The sequence below is a fragment of the Canis lupus genome, chromosome 18 (genome assembly GCF_011100685.1).
Source record: "Canis lupus familiaris isolate Mischka breed German Shepherd chromosome 18, alternate assembly UU_Cfam_GSD_1.0, whole genome shotgun sequence".
Classification (NCBI taxonomy): Eukaryota; Metazoa; Chordata; class Mammalia; order Carnivora; family Canidae; genus Canis; species Canis lupus.
This window is the reverse complement of record NC_049239.1, coordinates 15,562,476-15,578,909: the sequence shown is the minus strand read 5'-3', so window position 1 is coordinate 15,578,909 and position 16,434 is coordinate 15,562,476. Positions and strand designations below refer to the sequence as shown.

At 35.3% G+C, this 16,434-nt stretch overlaps 1 protein-coding gene across 6 annotated transcripts in view; it reads left to right on the top strand.

Annotated features, from left to right (window-relative positions):
• The window catches only part of KMT2E (lysine methyltransferase 2E (inactive)), a 93,011-nt gene that overhangs the window by 40,947 nt on the left and 35,630 nt on the right, over positions 1-16,434 (top strand). For 5 of the 6 annotated variants that reach the window (XM_038562742.1, XM_038562743.1, XM_038562741.1 and 2 more), the window contains 3 exons: positions 9,374-9,488; positions 11,105-11,334; positions 14,096-14,176. In XM_038562742.1, the coding sequence (XP_038418670.1) occupies positions 9,374-9,488; positions 11,105-11,334; positions 14,096-14,176 (426 nt within the window). Of the gene's footprint in view, positions 1-9,373; positions 9,489-11,104; positions 11,335-11,785; positions 11,875-14,095; positions 14,177-16,434 lie in introns of those variants that run through there. The other variant, XM_038562744.1, reaches the window with a different exon arrangement.

Genomic DNA, 16,434 nt, shown 5'->3' with positions numbered 1-16,434 from the left:
ACTATGTAAGTTCCTTAAAGAGAGGGACTGTGTTTTATCTTTCATAGTCCTTGGCAAGCACCAGCCCCCAATATTTGTTTAATCTTTACTAGTCAAACTGAGGGCTATGGATGGAGTGCCTAGAGGCTCTGTGAACCCTATGAAGTTTTTTATTTTTTGCTGTTTTAATTTTGAGCTAGGAAAAACATTTAAATCTGTTAAGAGTGATCTTGGTTGACCTCCACTTTATACTGAATACCATCATGAGATTTCAGCTCAAGTGCTTATTTGTGATTGATGATCTTGATGTACAGATCACTTAGTCTAACATGTTTCTCTAAATACAAATCTACAAAGAAAAATCTCCCTCCCTCTATTGCAGGATTTTGTATGTTACTTAATTTTGACAAATAGCTAACTAAACAAACATCATTCTAACTGACCTCTTCATATTCCTTGAAAACTCCCCATGCCATTTTTCCTCTTTTTGCATACATATGGGATATTGTCTTTCTCTATCATTACTGGTTTTGAAAAAAATTCTTTTTTTCAGTAGAAGATATATTCTTGGTATAAATTCCAATGTTTGAAGTCCTGTCTTTCAGAAGTATTCTCACTTTATAATGAAACCTCATGATGTTATTCCTTATCCTCCCTGTTACTCAGGATAGATACGGTCTTCTCTTGAATCCCCTTCATTCTAGAACCTTGAACTTTGAACTTTTGCAGATTCCCCAAGGAGATCTTACTAGGTTCAACTAAACATTCAGACTAGTAAGACTATCATAGGCCACGGTTGGCACTAGTCTACATGGTATACAAGACAGGAGTCACAGTTTATCAGAGGTTAGCATCAGTTGTTCGTTGTCTATATGAGACTATGTAGGAGTTAGCCATCCAGAAACTATTTTCTTTGGCTTCTGAGGTGACTGGTCAGGTACGAAGAGACAAGGTCCACATTGAGTGGTATGAGTCTCCTGATTTAGAGCCCTTATACGCTTCAGAGCCAGTATTTCTTGTAACAATCATAGGCAGAGTTTCCAGGTTCCCTTCAAGGAGGAGCATGCCAGTTAGAAGAGTCACTATATCTTTGGGAAGTTCAAATCTGTGACATCCTCCTCAAATCTTTATAGTTTTCTCCATCTAGACACAACTTACTAACCAATCAGGGCCATTTTAATTTGCTGAGTAATATAGCAAATTACCTTATCAGGTTTTAGGGTAACAGAGGGGGGTAGAAAGTTAACTAAATAGCAAAATCTCGGGGATCTCTGGGTGGCTCAGTATTTTAGCCCCTTCCTTCAGCTCAGAGCGTGATCCTGGAGTCCCGGGATCAAGTCCCACGTCAGGCTTCCCTGCATCTAGCCTGCTTCTCCCTCTGCCTGTGTCTCTGCCTCTGTGTGTGTGTGTGTGTGTGTGTGTGTGTGTGTGTGTGTTTCATGAATAAATAAATAAAATCTTAAAAAAAAAAAAAAGCAAAATCTCACACAGGAGAAATGAGTTTTGTTAAGTATCTGCCCATACTTTTCTTATGACATTATCCTGTTTGTGCCTTGCATAGTAGGTTTTATGTACCTGTCTCTTTTTGCTAACCCTGCCGTTCCTCCCAGGATCAGAAACTGAGTGATAGGAGTATGCTTTATATATCTGTTTATTCTGTCTAGGATCTAACAAGTTACCTTAACCACATAGTGAACACCATCATAGAAATTTTGTTGAATTAGAGTTTGTATGCTCCTTTGACCATAAGGTAAATCCACTAAAAAGAACTTAGAAAAAATGTTATGACTGCGATTTGTCATAGTTGGAAACAAAGTGTAGGATTAAACTTTCTGGATGAAGGGCTATAAACAGTTGTGTCCTCCAGCATTACTAGGGTTGCTCTTATTTTAATGTCTATATGACTTCTTTGGAATAGGGACTACGGAATGATGTCTCCAGATTCATCCTTTGATGTACTGAAAGCATATGTTAGTGGTGATAAAATACAAATTTGAGAATACAGTGAGTCAGCAGAAAATGGCTAATGTTTCTCTATAGGCAAGGATAGAAATATTAAAATAAGGTGATTTTTTTTTTTACTTTAGTATAATAAGCTATATCAAAAGAATCTTGAAAGTGATCATCATGAGATCATCATCCCTTTCTACAGAGTGTATTATACTCATGACTGGAGTACCCAACCTGTCTATTACATCTTATTGAAGAAATAAATGGATCTGAAGAAAGATAAATGATCACCAGGGCTTAAGGGGCTATGTTAAAAAGATGGTTAATAAGGAGTGCCTGGCTGGTTTGGTTGGTAGAACATGAGACTCATCATTACTCAGGGTCATGAGTTTGAGTCCTACTTTGGGTGTAGAGATTAACTTAAAATTTTTTTTTCTTTTTTCTTTTTTAAATTTTTTTCTTGAAAGTTAATAAGTTAATAGGTGGCTCAGTGGTTGAGCACCTGCCTTTGGCTCAGGTTGTGATCCTGGGGCCCTGGGATTGAGTTGAGCATCAAGCTCCCTTCAGGGAACCTACTTCTTCCTCTGCCTGTGTCTCTGCCTCTCTCTGTGTCTCTCTCTCATGAATAAATAAATAAAATCTTTAAAAAAAACCAAAAACTTTCCAACCAGAAACCTTAAAGTTGTTACTTTAAAAACAGTATAGAGGCACTTGGGTGACTCAGGTAAGTGTCTGACTCTTGATCTCAGCTTAGGTTTTGATCTGTTCAAGCCCTGTGTTGGGTTCACACTGGGAGTGGAGCCTACTTAAAACAGAAGTGATTTAGGGGTACCTGATGGCTCAGTTGGTTAAGCATCTGCCTTCTGCTCAGGTCATGATCTTGGGGTCCTGGGATCAAGTGCTGCATCCAGCTTCCTGCTCAGCGGGAAGCCTGCTTCTCCCTATGCTTGTACACATTCATTCTCTCTCTCTCTCTCTCTCTCTCTCTCTCTCTCTCTCTCAAATAAATAAATAAAATCTTGAAAAAAAAAAAAAGAACAGAAATAATTTAAACATTTAAGGGGCACCTGGCTGGCTCAGTCAGTGGAGCATGCAACTCTTGATCTCAGAGTTGTGAGTTTGAGCCCCTCAGTGGGATGTAGAGATTACTTAAAAATAAATCTTTAAAAAAAAACCCATGATTATCTAAAATCTTAAATGTGCAGAGGTGCCTGGGTGTCTCAGTCATTTAAGTGTCTGACTTTGGCTGGGGTCATGATCTCAGGGTCCTGGGATAAAGCCCTGTATCAGGTTCTGTGCTCTGCAGGATGTTTGTTTCTTCCTCTGCTCTTAAAATAATTGAAAAGCAATTTTAGACTGAATACTTAGTTACACTTTAGAGACATTTCTGAAAAAATAAGTAGTATACATCTGTATAATGCATTATAGTTGAGAAAATGCATTTTCAGAAAAATGCATTTTCATATTCTTTCATTTGAGTATCATCCATATTGCTGGGGAGAAGGTGAAAGGGGTATATTTATCCCCACATTACAGATAATAAGTTCAAATTTAGAAAGGTGACTACTCAGCTGTACCCATTGAATGGCCATCCATAGACACTTATGTCCTAATTTCATGCATTTCTAAAAGTTTTAATTAATTAAAGTAATCTCTACATCCCACATGGGGCTTGAACTTACAACCCTGTGAGATCAAGAGCCAAAAGTTCTGACTGAGTCAGCCAGCCATCCCCATGGTTTGGTTTTGTTTTTTTAAGAGAGAAGACTTGTTAATTTTTATGGAGTTTGGAAGAAAAAAATAAATATATGGGATAAGACTGATAGCATACAAAAATACTACATGAAAAGTAATAAATTAACAATACAATAAATAAGTGCTATAGGAATCCATAGGATTTATAAACATTTTGATGAGTTGAAGCATTTAGGAAAGTACTCCTTGAGTATATGAAGTAAAGTTATGAGAAATGTGTTGAAATCAAGAAGTAAGGGTTGAGGCTTAGAAATAGAAATGCCTAGGATATTTTCCTGAGTTGGGTGGAAAGGAAATAGTATACCATTTTTACAGGTACCTATTGAATAAAAGATAGGGATCCCTGGGTGGTGCAGCGGTTTGGCGCCTGCCTTTGGCCCAGGGCGCGATCCTGGAGACCCGGGATCGAATCCCACGTCAGGTTCCCAGTGCATGGAGCCTGCTTCTCCCTCTGCCTATGTCTCTGCCTCTCTCTCTCTCTGTGTGAATATCATAAATAAATAAAAATTAAAAAAAAAAAAAAAAGAAATGCCTAGGATATTTTCCTGAGTTGGGTGGAAAGGAAATAGTATACCATTTTTACAGGTACCTATTGAATAAAAGATATGAAACATAAGATAAATGCAAAGATTTGCCAGTCTTGTTTATCTTACAGTTTTATTTAATATTTAAAGCAAATCCCCACATCATTTTACCTATGTTTTCTTCACTGTACATCACTTAAAGATAAGGATTTTTTAAAACCACAATACTGTTATTTCATATGACAAAATTAACTTTCTTAATATACCCAGTTCATCTTCAGATTTCCCTTACTTGTCTGAAAACTCTTTGTAACTGGTGTGTTCTATTGACATCCAGACAAGATCCACACTTGTGTTTGATTGAAATATCTTTGAATCTCTTTTTATCTGCAGCAACCTTTTACATTTGTTTTCCCTCATACCATACACTGTTGAAAAACTGAGTCTTTTGGTCTCTAGAAGTTTTAACATTCTGGATTTGGCCTGTTGCTTCCTTTTACTGTCATGGATAAATCTACTTATCCCCATATTTCTGTAAACTGGTATTTAGATGTAGAGATGTGATTAGCTTCAGATTCTTTTATTCCCTCTCTCATTTTCCTCCCTTTTTCTTTTCAGCATAATATTTTGTATGTGGGACTTTGTAATTTCTGTTGTATAGTATTAGAGAGGTACATAAAACTTGGTTGTGTAACTTTCAATGATGATAAAAAGAATGAACAGATTCAGGGGCGCCTGGGTGGATCAGTGGTTGAGCATCTGTCTTCGGCTCAAGTTGTGATCCTGGGGTCCTGGGATTGAGTCCCACATCAGGTTCCCCGCAGGGAGCCTGCTTCTCTTTATGCCCCCCCTCTCCCGTGTCTCTCATGCAAAAAAAAAAAAAAAAAGAAAGATTCAGGTGTTGTTAGCCTTATGTGGCCATTAGCTTTCAACCTTTCAAGGTTTTAGCATCCATTGGCTATCTGTTGCTTAAATCCATCATCTCTAGAGGGTTGAAAATTCATGATTTTTCTACTTTGATCGTTCCTTCTGCATTTATTAGCTATTAGGGAACTTCCAAAAGAAGCAGTTAGTATTTGAGTTTTGGCTTAGTCAACAAGAGAACATAATTCTTTTTTAAGAGAGCATATTTTTAAGTTTCATTTTAGAGCCAAGTTACATATTAGAAAGCTCTATGCATTTCATGTCCTCAGTTTGTGGGAAACAGAATTCAGAGGTTTGGAAAAAGAGAGTTCATCTACAAATGCTGTTTTGACCATTTGGCCATACCTTACTGCATATATGTATGTATGTATGTATCTGTTTTTTTCTTTAAAGACTCATTAATTTATTTTAGAGAGTGTGTCGACAGTGGGAGGGGCAGGGTGAGAGGGAAAGAAGCAGACTCCCTACTGAGCACAGAGTCAAACATGGAGGCTTTATGTCATGACCCTAAAATCATGACCTGAGCCAAAACCAAGAGTTGGACACCAAACCGACTGAGCCACCCAGGCACCCGCCCTTATTGCTCATATATTACAAATACTTTAATTATGTGCTGTTTTTTAACACTTTGAATTGTCAGACTAGAGAGTGGTTATCTTTTGGGAAGTTTCCCTTGAACAGAGATTATCTTTTTGACAGTGATCATTGTTTCAGTGATTTAAGAACACATACAAAGCCATATATAAATGAGTACAAATAACTATCCTGCTATTTGAAAAGTGACATCAAAATTATGTAAGTGAAATCTCATCTGTCTGTAGGGTGAACAAAGCACTATGACTTATGTTTTGATATGCAGTTATTTATAGAAATATGCTAATATAGTTTCTGTTATAAATGTTATGCCTGTATATTGGTATTTATGTGTGTGTGTAGGTATATTATTTATGTCTGTATGTATTGGCTAAACATGGTACTGTAGCAGCTGTTTACACAGGAATTTGTTATTGTATATTATCCCTTTAGCCCTGACATTAGAAATTTATTAAATGGGCCAGAAGATTTTGAGGGAAACTCCTATGACCTCAGTATAGTGATTTTTGTTATGAGTTCCTGCCAAGATATTATCCATATATAAATAGGGTAGGTTTACCTAGATTATTTCTAAAGATACATGTTGTTGTGTTACTTTTCTTTAAATACTGTTTTATCATTCGGGAAAAATCCTTAAAATATGTCAACCAAATTTATGGTTGACATTAAAGTAACACTTTAAAAAAGTGTTACCTTTTAAAAATTACTTTTAGTATAAGCAGCAGCATTAGAGATGAGGATCTTGATAAAGAATTTCTACTTTCTTTCATTACCAAAGTGTCAGTGGTGCAGCTTCAATTTGAATCATGAAGTTATGTGTGACTGATTTACATGCTTTAATTTAACTGCTTTTGTGCTGAAAGGGTTTGTTTTTGGAAAGTTTTTTAATGCTTAACCATTAACTACTTCAAAATAAAGTTTTTGCCATACTCTTTAGTAGTATATTCAGAGTTTGATCTAAATCTTTAAGTGTAAGTCTGGGCAACCCTGGTGGCTCAGCGGTTTAGCGCCGCCTTCGGCCCAGGGTCTGATCCTGGAGTCCCGGGATCGAGTCCCATGTCGGGCTCCCTGCATGGAGCCTGCTTCTCCCTCTGCCTGTGTCTCTGCCTCTCTCTCTCTTTCTCTCTCATGAATAAATAAATAAAATCTTTAAAAAAAAAATAAGTGTAAGTCTTAGTATTTTGACCAAAATATCTCATGTTGCCTTAAAAATAGTATTATAGATCAGGAATTGCCAAAATTCCTTTTTTTTTTTTTTAAAGATTTTATTTATTCATTCATAGAGGCACAGAGAGAGAGAGAGGCAGAGACATAGACAGAGGGAGAAGCAGACTCCATGCAGGGAGCCCGATGTGGGACTCTATCCTGGGTCTCCAGGATCATACCCTGGGCTGCAGGTGGCGCTAAACCGCTGCGCCACCGGGGCTGCCCTAGGAATTGCCAAAATTCTACTTCTTCCTTCTACATAATTTTTCTAAGATTTATTTATTTGAGAGAGAGCACGCTTGCACATGTGTGCACATAGTCAAGCACAAGTTGTGGGAAAGGCAGAGAGAGAAAAATCACTCCTCAAGTAGACTGCCAACTTGGAGCTTTGATCCCACGACCCTGAGATCATGACTAGAGCTGAAATCAAGAGTCAGATGCTTAGCTGTCTGAGTCACCCATGTGCCCTGACTTCTTCCTTCTATATAATTTTTGAATAATTTTTAAAGCAATCGATACTGTAAATCAGCAAAGGCAACTTACTAATATCTATTTTATATGCATTTGCCCTTCTGTTGAGCATTTCCTCAGGGATCCATATTGTAGAAATATTCTCGTGTATTTAAAGAAGATCTGTTGAAGGGTCTATAAATGCAATGATACCTTTAACAGTGAAAAATATAAAGAAATATCCACCAATAGGGAAATTGCTTTCTTTCCTTTTTTTTATAATTTTATTTATTTATTTATTTAGAGAAAGAGTGTGTGTGCAAGCTGGGGAAAGGGCAGAGTGAGAACGAGAGCCATTAAGGCAGACTCCGTGCTAAGTGTAGAGCCTGATGCCAGGCTGGATCACACAATGCTAAAATCATGACCTGAGCTGAAATCAAGAGTCTGACACTTAACTGACTGAGCCACCCAGATGCCCCCACCAGTAGGGAGATTATTAAGTAAACTATGTACATTTACATAATGAAGTCAGCAATTATTACCAAAAATAAGGTAGATAAGTATTGACACTGAAAGATGGAACAAACAAATTGAAAAGGCAAATATAGTATACTGTCATTTTTAAAAATAAACAGCTCTTATGTATATTTATGGATAGAATTTAGAGGGAATTACATTGTATCTTAACATGAGTGTGAGTTTTGGATGAAGACATGGTCTTTCACTTTCTTAGGTATTTAAGTTTTGAGCAATGAGAATGTATTGATTTTAAATTTTAAAAATATTTCTTTTTTAAAAGAAGGAGTGAACAAATAATTTTTAAAATAACAGCATAAAAAAATAAAATAGCAGCATAGGCATTAGGTGAGTATTGATTTTTAAAGTATTCAAAACATTTTGTAGGCTTTCTGTAATTTCCTCCAGAACCATGTAACAACCTCAGTTTGTGCCTCCGTTCTTTCCTGGTTGTGGAATATTAGATCTCATGACAGCAGTCACTTAGAGCTAAAATGAGACTTTGTATAGGGGAGTGAGACAGGAGCAGTATATGAAGAAGCAGTTAACTATAGAAGTGGGACAACTAGAATGTAACTGCATTAAGAAGTCTTAAACCATGAAGAGTACAAATAGTACTAAATTCTAAGGGCAAATTTTGAATGAGAGGTAGGATAAGGAGTATCATAAAATCTCAGTTGGTGGCTATGGCAAGAATAAGGGCACAGAAACAAATCATGTTTTGTGTGTGCAAGGCAGAAAGCAATTTCATTGTGAATTGTTCTCTGAAGTAGGTTCACTACCACATTGATCAATAGGAATTACCAGGACAAGGTTCAGGAGGATTGATATGAGTAAGGAAATTGGGAGAGTGGTATATAGAAAATGCTAGGCCAGAGAGCTTATGTGGCAGTCACAGAGGGTGAGTGTGTTAGTCCCAGTTGTATCAATTGATGGTCACGTCATCACTACTTAACCATTTCATTAATTGCTCATCTTACTATGGGCTGCTGCTTGTATTTTTTCATAAGCAAACCTTGGTTCATTATGAAGTTTCTTATTTCTTAACTTTAAATGATATTTTCTATGGCTTTATTACTTCTTGGCACACTAACACATACCTACAGTTTTGAACATTAAAATGTATACTTCATTCACATTGACACTGGGGCCCATGTAGATTCAGTATGTTCTTCATCCTGTTTAAATTGTTTCTGCCACTTTTGTCCTCCCCTGTGCATAATGCCCCCAGTGCCACTGAGTATATTAAATAATGTTCTTTCTTCAATTGTATTTGAACTTGCAGGAGAGACATTGATTTTACTTAAAAGTTTTGTTATGACCCAGAATCTAGATAGGATATATCTTGTCCACAGGGTGTCTGCCTAGTACAAAAAGATATTTGTATAGACAATAAAGTAAATGCTTAATTTTAAATTGATGAGCAGAACAAAAATGAATGGAATTTTCTTTGATGCAATTTTTTTCCCCTCCAGACCAGAATCCGTAGAAGCTAGCCCTGTGGTAGTTGAGAAATCCAACAGTTATCCCCACCAGTTATATACCAGCAGCTCACATCATTCACACAGTTACATCGGTTTGCCCTATGCGGTAAGTGTCAAATATTTTTCTGGAGCGGTATTTTTTCTATCTAGAAGTTGAAAGTAGATGTTTGAGGTATTGTGCATAAAACTGAATATTTAAAAGACAATACTGTCTTATATTATCTAAACAATTAGGTATTAAATTTGCAGTTTAATTTTTTTATTGCTCTATATTTATTCACGGGATTAAAATTCTAGAAGAGGCATTCTCTAGAAGTTTTAAAATTATTATTATACTGTTAATAGTTTAGTGTTAGAGTTCTTTATATTCTCTATAAAAAATTCATGGAATTGTATTCTGTATTTTACATTGTAATTTATATAGTAAATTACATAATTACCATTTATTGAGCACTTCTGTGTCATACTTGTTCTAAACATTTTTACATGTATTATCTCATTTAATCTTCAAAACCAACCTCATGAATGGGTATAATTTTATAAAATTTTATAAAATTTTAAAAATTATAAAATTTCATAGCTGAAAAATGTTTCATAACCTTCAAAACCAACCTCATGAAAAATGTTTCATAATCTTCAAAACCAACCTCATGAATGGGTATAATTTTATAAAATTTTATAAAATTTTAAAAATTATAAAATTTCATAGCTGAAAAATGTTTCATAGCTGAAAAAATGAAAGCTTATCTAAATTAACTTATTCAGTGTTTCATAGCTAATAAGAGGCAGAGGTTAGATTGAAAGTTGGAGAACTGGACACATTTGTGATACTGTCCAGGTACAATTATTATTATTATTTTTAATATTTTATTTACTTATTCATGAGAGAGAGAGAGAGAGAGATAGGCAGAGGGAGAAGCAGGCTCCACGCAGGGAACCTGACGTGGGACTCAATCCCGGGTCTCCAGGATCATGCCCTGGGCTGAAGGCAGCACTAAGCCACTGGGGCTGCCTAAAAAAACAAATTTTAAAAAATCTTCTGTTACATACTTTATAGTGATAATATGTCTTTATTAGTCATTTTTGTTTTTGTTTTTTGTTTTTTTTTGGTAGTTTTATGGTTTTATTAGTCATTTTGTTTTGTTTTGTTTTGTTTTTTTTTAGTTTCCACATTCCTGAAGTGTTTTTCTTTTCTTTTTTTTTTTTAAACCTCTGGTACCTGCTTCTATCTTGAAGGTGGAGCTCTTTGACCATAGGAGTTTTTTTGTGTGTTTTAAAGATTTTATTCATTTATTCCTGAGAGACAGAGAGAGAGAGAGGCAGAGACAGAAAGAGAGAGAGAGAGAAGCAGGCTCCCTATAAGGAGCCCGATGTGGGACTTGATCCCGCATCCCGGGATCATTCCCTGAGCTGAAGGCAGATGCTCAACTGCTGAGCCACCCAGGCATCCCTGACCATATGACTTGTAAGGATGTCTTTTGATTGGAGAGATGAGGGCAAGAGTTTGAAAGAAGTCACTGTGTAGGTGACTGAGGTTTTAGGTAGACATTTTCACTTCCTAGTATGGTTTAATATCGAGCTTTACCATGTCATTATTTTAAAGGTATTAAGGAAGAAATGGACCAATTTCATATTTCTTGAGAACGTAAATTAAGGATCAAATTTTATTTGTGTTCATATTGTTGAAATTATATTGTGCTGTATTTGTGTTCAATTATCCAGGACCATAATTATGGTGCTCGTCCTCCTCCAACACCTCCGGCTTCCCCTCCTCCATCAGTTCTTATTAGCAAAAATGAAGTAGGCATATTTACCACTCCTAATTTTGATGAAACTTCCAGTGCTACTACAATCAGCACATCTGAGGATGGAAGTTATGGTACTGATGTAACCAGGTGCATATGTGGTTTTACACATGATGATGGATACATGATCTGTTGTGACAAATGCAGGTAAAATATTTTACACCATTAGTTTACCTTTTTGAATTTTGCTAACCTTTGATATTTAATCTTGGAGAAGATAGGGTCACTTTTAAAGGAATTGATGAATGCATTTTTTGATGCATTGCTGCTATCAATGCGCAGTGTGTTTTGCTAGAAAAAGTCCCTATGGCAAAGAAGCTCTCTTAGAGTTTATTAGAAATCTTCATTGTTGACTGAGTAATAGGCAATCAGTTCTGAACTTTATTCATACAGGATCCCATCTCTCTTTTTGCTCATTCAGTAATAATACAACTACATGTAGTGGTAGACAAGATAGAAAAATGAGCCCTCTGAATTTCCTTTGGAATTATTTGTGCTGTATAGTCAACTGTGATTTTCCAGTTTGGGGGAATTATACATTTTGATTGATGTTTGTTTGACCTGACTCTCTCACCTCCTTTTGACTTGAACCTTGCAGCACTCTGGAGTCTCCTTGAACCAGAACCACAGTCTCCCCTCCCCCAACCCTGGTTCAACCACCAAGAAAGGCCTCCTCCCCTAGAGAAGGTGTGATTGGGACAGAAAGTGGGGTTTTGTTTTCATTTTTTTTTTAAGGGGGGAGGGAGTTGGGGAGGATGGAGAGGGAACAACAGTAGGATTTCAGCCTGAAAGTTACTGAGTCCATCCCCTGCACAGAGTGGGAAGCAGAGAGGATTTAAGCAGTGTAGTGTAGGAGGTAAGAAATTTTGGTGGCTTTACACAATTTCCTGGGTCAGATCTTTGTGGCATAGCTTCATTATTTGATTTGAAATAGTATAACATATACCATATTTGAATATGAGGATAAAAATACATCTTAAAAAAAAATACATCTTAGAGCCAAATAGAAATTACTTTTCGTTATTTGTAATTTTGTTCCCATCTATTATGTGGTTAGGAGTTGGATGTTATTGATATAAAACATGCATGTAGTTGGATGTTATTGATATAAAAACATTATATTTCAAAATGTTGATTTGCTTTTGCCAAAAAGGGGGGAAATTACTCTTAATTGGAGAGTAAAATTTGATATTTTTATGTAATGTGATATTTTGAGTTAATTTTAATGAAAATATATTGTAACTTTTCAAATTTAAAAATTACTGTGACACATATCATTACTATGAACAATCACCTTAGTTAATTTATTCAGGAGGTAATTTAAAAATTAAAATAATAACTTCAATGATAACTTGTTTTCTTCATTATTTTTTAAATAATTAGAAATTCTCAATTCATACTTTGATCATTAATATAGTTTTAGTTGATATTGTCTAATGTAATAAATTATATACCATTTGTCAGTGTTTTCATTTTAATGCATGTTTTCTTTTGATTTCATTACAATGATCCAGATATAATATAGAAATAGCTTAATTAGAAAATAGTGAAATAGTCCTTAGGATTTATACCTATCTACAGATCCTTGAAGGACCATTTCAGTTTTTGGATTGTTCAAGGTACTTGCTTCTCAGCAGCTGCTCTCTGTTATCAATCTATTTTTAGTTGTTTTATTTTTCTACTGCTTAATCTGTAGTAGACTAGCAAGGCTTTATCTTTTATCCTCTCTTCTAGTTCTGTATTGCCACTGTGTATTTCCATGTGCCTATACTCCTGTTTCAAGTTTGACACCTAGAGCTCAGATAATTTATTCATTTACTAGTTTTGTTCTGTTGTCTTCATGACATTATTACTGACCCCCAAAGTTAATTTAGTTTGTTATTCTAACCCTCCTTGTCAGGTGCTCTGCTTTTCTTTCTCACTTTTTTCTCCCCACATCTTATATTCCATTACCTTCCACCTCCTACCAGTTCTTTTCCCAACATTCTCAGTTCAGAAGTGAAGAACATACTGTAGCAGTTAATTCAGTAGAGGTATATTAGAAGTGGCTAATTATTATGTAAAGAGTAATTAAGACTATTTTTAGGAACTATTTTTGGGCCAATTAAAGTCTTGGCAACAAAATACAATAATGACAAATTGAGAAGTTGCCTCAAGCTGATCTATGTATTCCATAAAAATAATTTGAGGAAAGGGTAGGTTTAATCCCTATCCTCACTGAATGTATCTTAGATTCTTTATCTCTTCTGCCACATTCTAGTTCTGTCTTTAACTCAGGTTTGAAATGTTGGAAAATCCTCTTAGTTCGTTTTTCTTTATTTTTTTAACTTCTTTGAATTAACTGTGTACCATCAAAGTACCTCTAGTTTTGCCTGTTCCCAGGTAGAGGAAATCTATACACATCCTGATATTCCTGTATAATCTGAATGAAAATCCCCCTTTATATAGATTAATTACATTCTGGCTGTTGCTTCTCATATCTATGTACTTGAGAAAATGTGGCTGTAATGGCGTCTTTTCTTTCTAATCTCCCAAATGAGGTTTTATTCAAGTCCATTATTCTCTAGGGTGCTTTTCCTATAAACTTGAAGTAATGTGGACATCCTCACTTTGTGACTTTTGATAATATTTGTAATGTATACCTTTCACATTTTTAAGTGATACTTGCTTTAGAAATATATATATACACACACACACACACATATATATATAATATCCTATACTTGTCCTTTTGTCTTTGCATCTCAAAGTTTTATTCCCCTAAGAACATATTTCTATGAATTCGTCACAGCACTTTTAAATACTAAACTCAAAGTGGGCGCTTACTAAGTGATAGTTAAATAGAATATCAAATCTTAAGTTAGGATGATTCTATTAATATTTTATATGTTCTGCTTTTTTCTTTAAGTGTTTGGCAACATATTGACTGCATGGGGATTGACAGGCAGCATATTCCTGATACATATTTATGTGAACGTTGCCAGCCTAGGTAAGTTGTACATGCTTATAAGATTGCCAGTAAATTTGCTGAAGTAATCTTCAGTGAATAGAGGTTTATATGTGAATTCTGGATTAAACAATTAGTGGATTGCTGTGTTTCATCAATTCTAAGATACAATTTTCATTTTTCTATTTATTTATTTTTTGGGGGGACTCTGATAGCTCTAAAATCAGGAAGAATCTTTCCATTGATAATCTGTTATGGTTTACTTTGTAAGGTATTTTTACTTTATTAATAATGCATAAATTAATAGTGCATCCTCTAAGTGATGGCATATTTTTTCACTGGAGCGTACTATGTTAAAGAGTTACTAGAAGGACATTTCCTTAGTTAAAGAATTTTGTAGGTCTATAGTATCATTCCACCACCCTACGTCAACAATTTTCAACAATCTTTTTTCATTTATACTGTCATATATTTCTTCTCCCTTTCACATATTTTAATGGAAATCCCAGATATATTATTTCATTCGTATGTATCCCTATGTATTTCAGTATATATGTGTCTATATGTATTTCATTATATATCTGTAAAATAATTTTTTAAAAACCAACCCCAAAGCCATTATTGTACATGCAACGAAATGTATTATCACCCAGCCACTGTTAAAATATTGATTGGTTGATACATCGGTCTCTTAAAACTCTAGTTACAGAGTCTTACTCTTCCATTACGCCACCAACTCTGGTCTACTTTGCAGTGTGTTTAAGGAACTGAATTGTTTGATTTGTTTGCTAATTGCATTATTATGATACAACTGGTTTCTATATCCTTTGTATTTCTGTAAATAAGTATGTGATCAGATTATAGGTTTGATTTTTTTGGGGGGGTAGTTAAGAATATTTCATAGACTGCCCTATCGGGTGACACTTAATATCTGGTTGTCCCTATGATAGGACACACTGATAGTCCTTATTTAGATACATTAATTTATTAGGGGTTGCAAGTTAGTGCCATGTTTAACTTATTGCTTATAACTTATTACCTGGAATATTTCTATAGAAACAAAATATTAACTGTTCTTTTTTTTTTAAGATTTTATTTATTTATTCATGAGAGAGAGAGAGAGACACACACACACACACACACATACACACACACACACAGGCAGACACATAGACAGACAGAAAAGCAGAGAGAGAAGCAGGCTTCACACAGGGAGCCCGATGTGGGACTTGATCCCAGGACCCCAGGATCACACTCTGGGCCAAAGGCAGGCGCTCAACCACTGAGCCACCCAGGCATCCCAACCATTTAGTTCTTGTAAAAAATACAGTTGACACTTGAACAATATGATTAAGATCTGTGCGAGTCTACTTAAATGTGGATTTTTTTTTTAAACGTGGATTTTTTTTTTCAATATAGTACTGTGAATGTATTTTGATGACTTTCTTAATTACATTTTCTTTTCTCTGGGTCACTTTACTGTAAGAATAGAGAATATACTACATATATTAAATATGTGTTAATCAACTGTTATCAGTAGGCTTACAGTCAATAGTAGGCTGTTAGTAATTTAAGTTTTTTGGAGAGTTAAAAGTTATATGTAGGCTTTTGACTGCATAGGGGGTTGGTGCCCCTAACTCTTCATGTTGTTCAAGGGTCAACTGTATTTCATTGAGGAAAGGCAGGATAAATGCTTGTTGATTCTTACCCTTTATTTACTAGTGTTCAGAATACTGAAAAGAAATTTAGGTATTATGAACTCAGGGATTTAAACATCTTGGATATCAGTCTTTTGCAGTAATTATCTTTATTGATACTCAGTTTTGGTCAGTGGAAACCTCATCAAGTTGGCTCTTGAGCCCTTTTGACAGTATCCTAGTGGTACTAGCTAGGTTTTGTGATTCCTGGTATAACAAAGTATCTCGAGCTTAATTTATACTTCTGTGCCTTTAATTGAGAATTGGTTTTCAGAACTAGAATCTGAGAGCTAGTCATGCTCTTTCCTACTGGATTGGTCAGTGTTCCTAGGTCTTTGTCTTTCTAGACAAAACTAGGAAATATGTTCTATGTGTTTATTTTAAACATGTGAGTTTATACAGATAATTGCAATTTAAATTTAGAAATCTAAGGTTTTCATTTAACCATTTTTTAAAAAGATTTATTTATTTTTTCATGAGAGACACAGAGGGAGAAGAATGTGGGACTCAATCCCATGGACTCCGGGATCACACCCTGGTTGCAAGGCAGATGCTCAACTGCTGAGCCACCCTGGGGTCCCTCATTTAACCATTTCTATATAC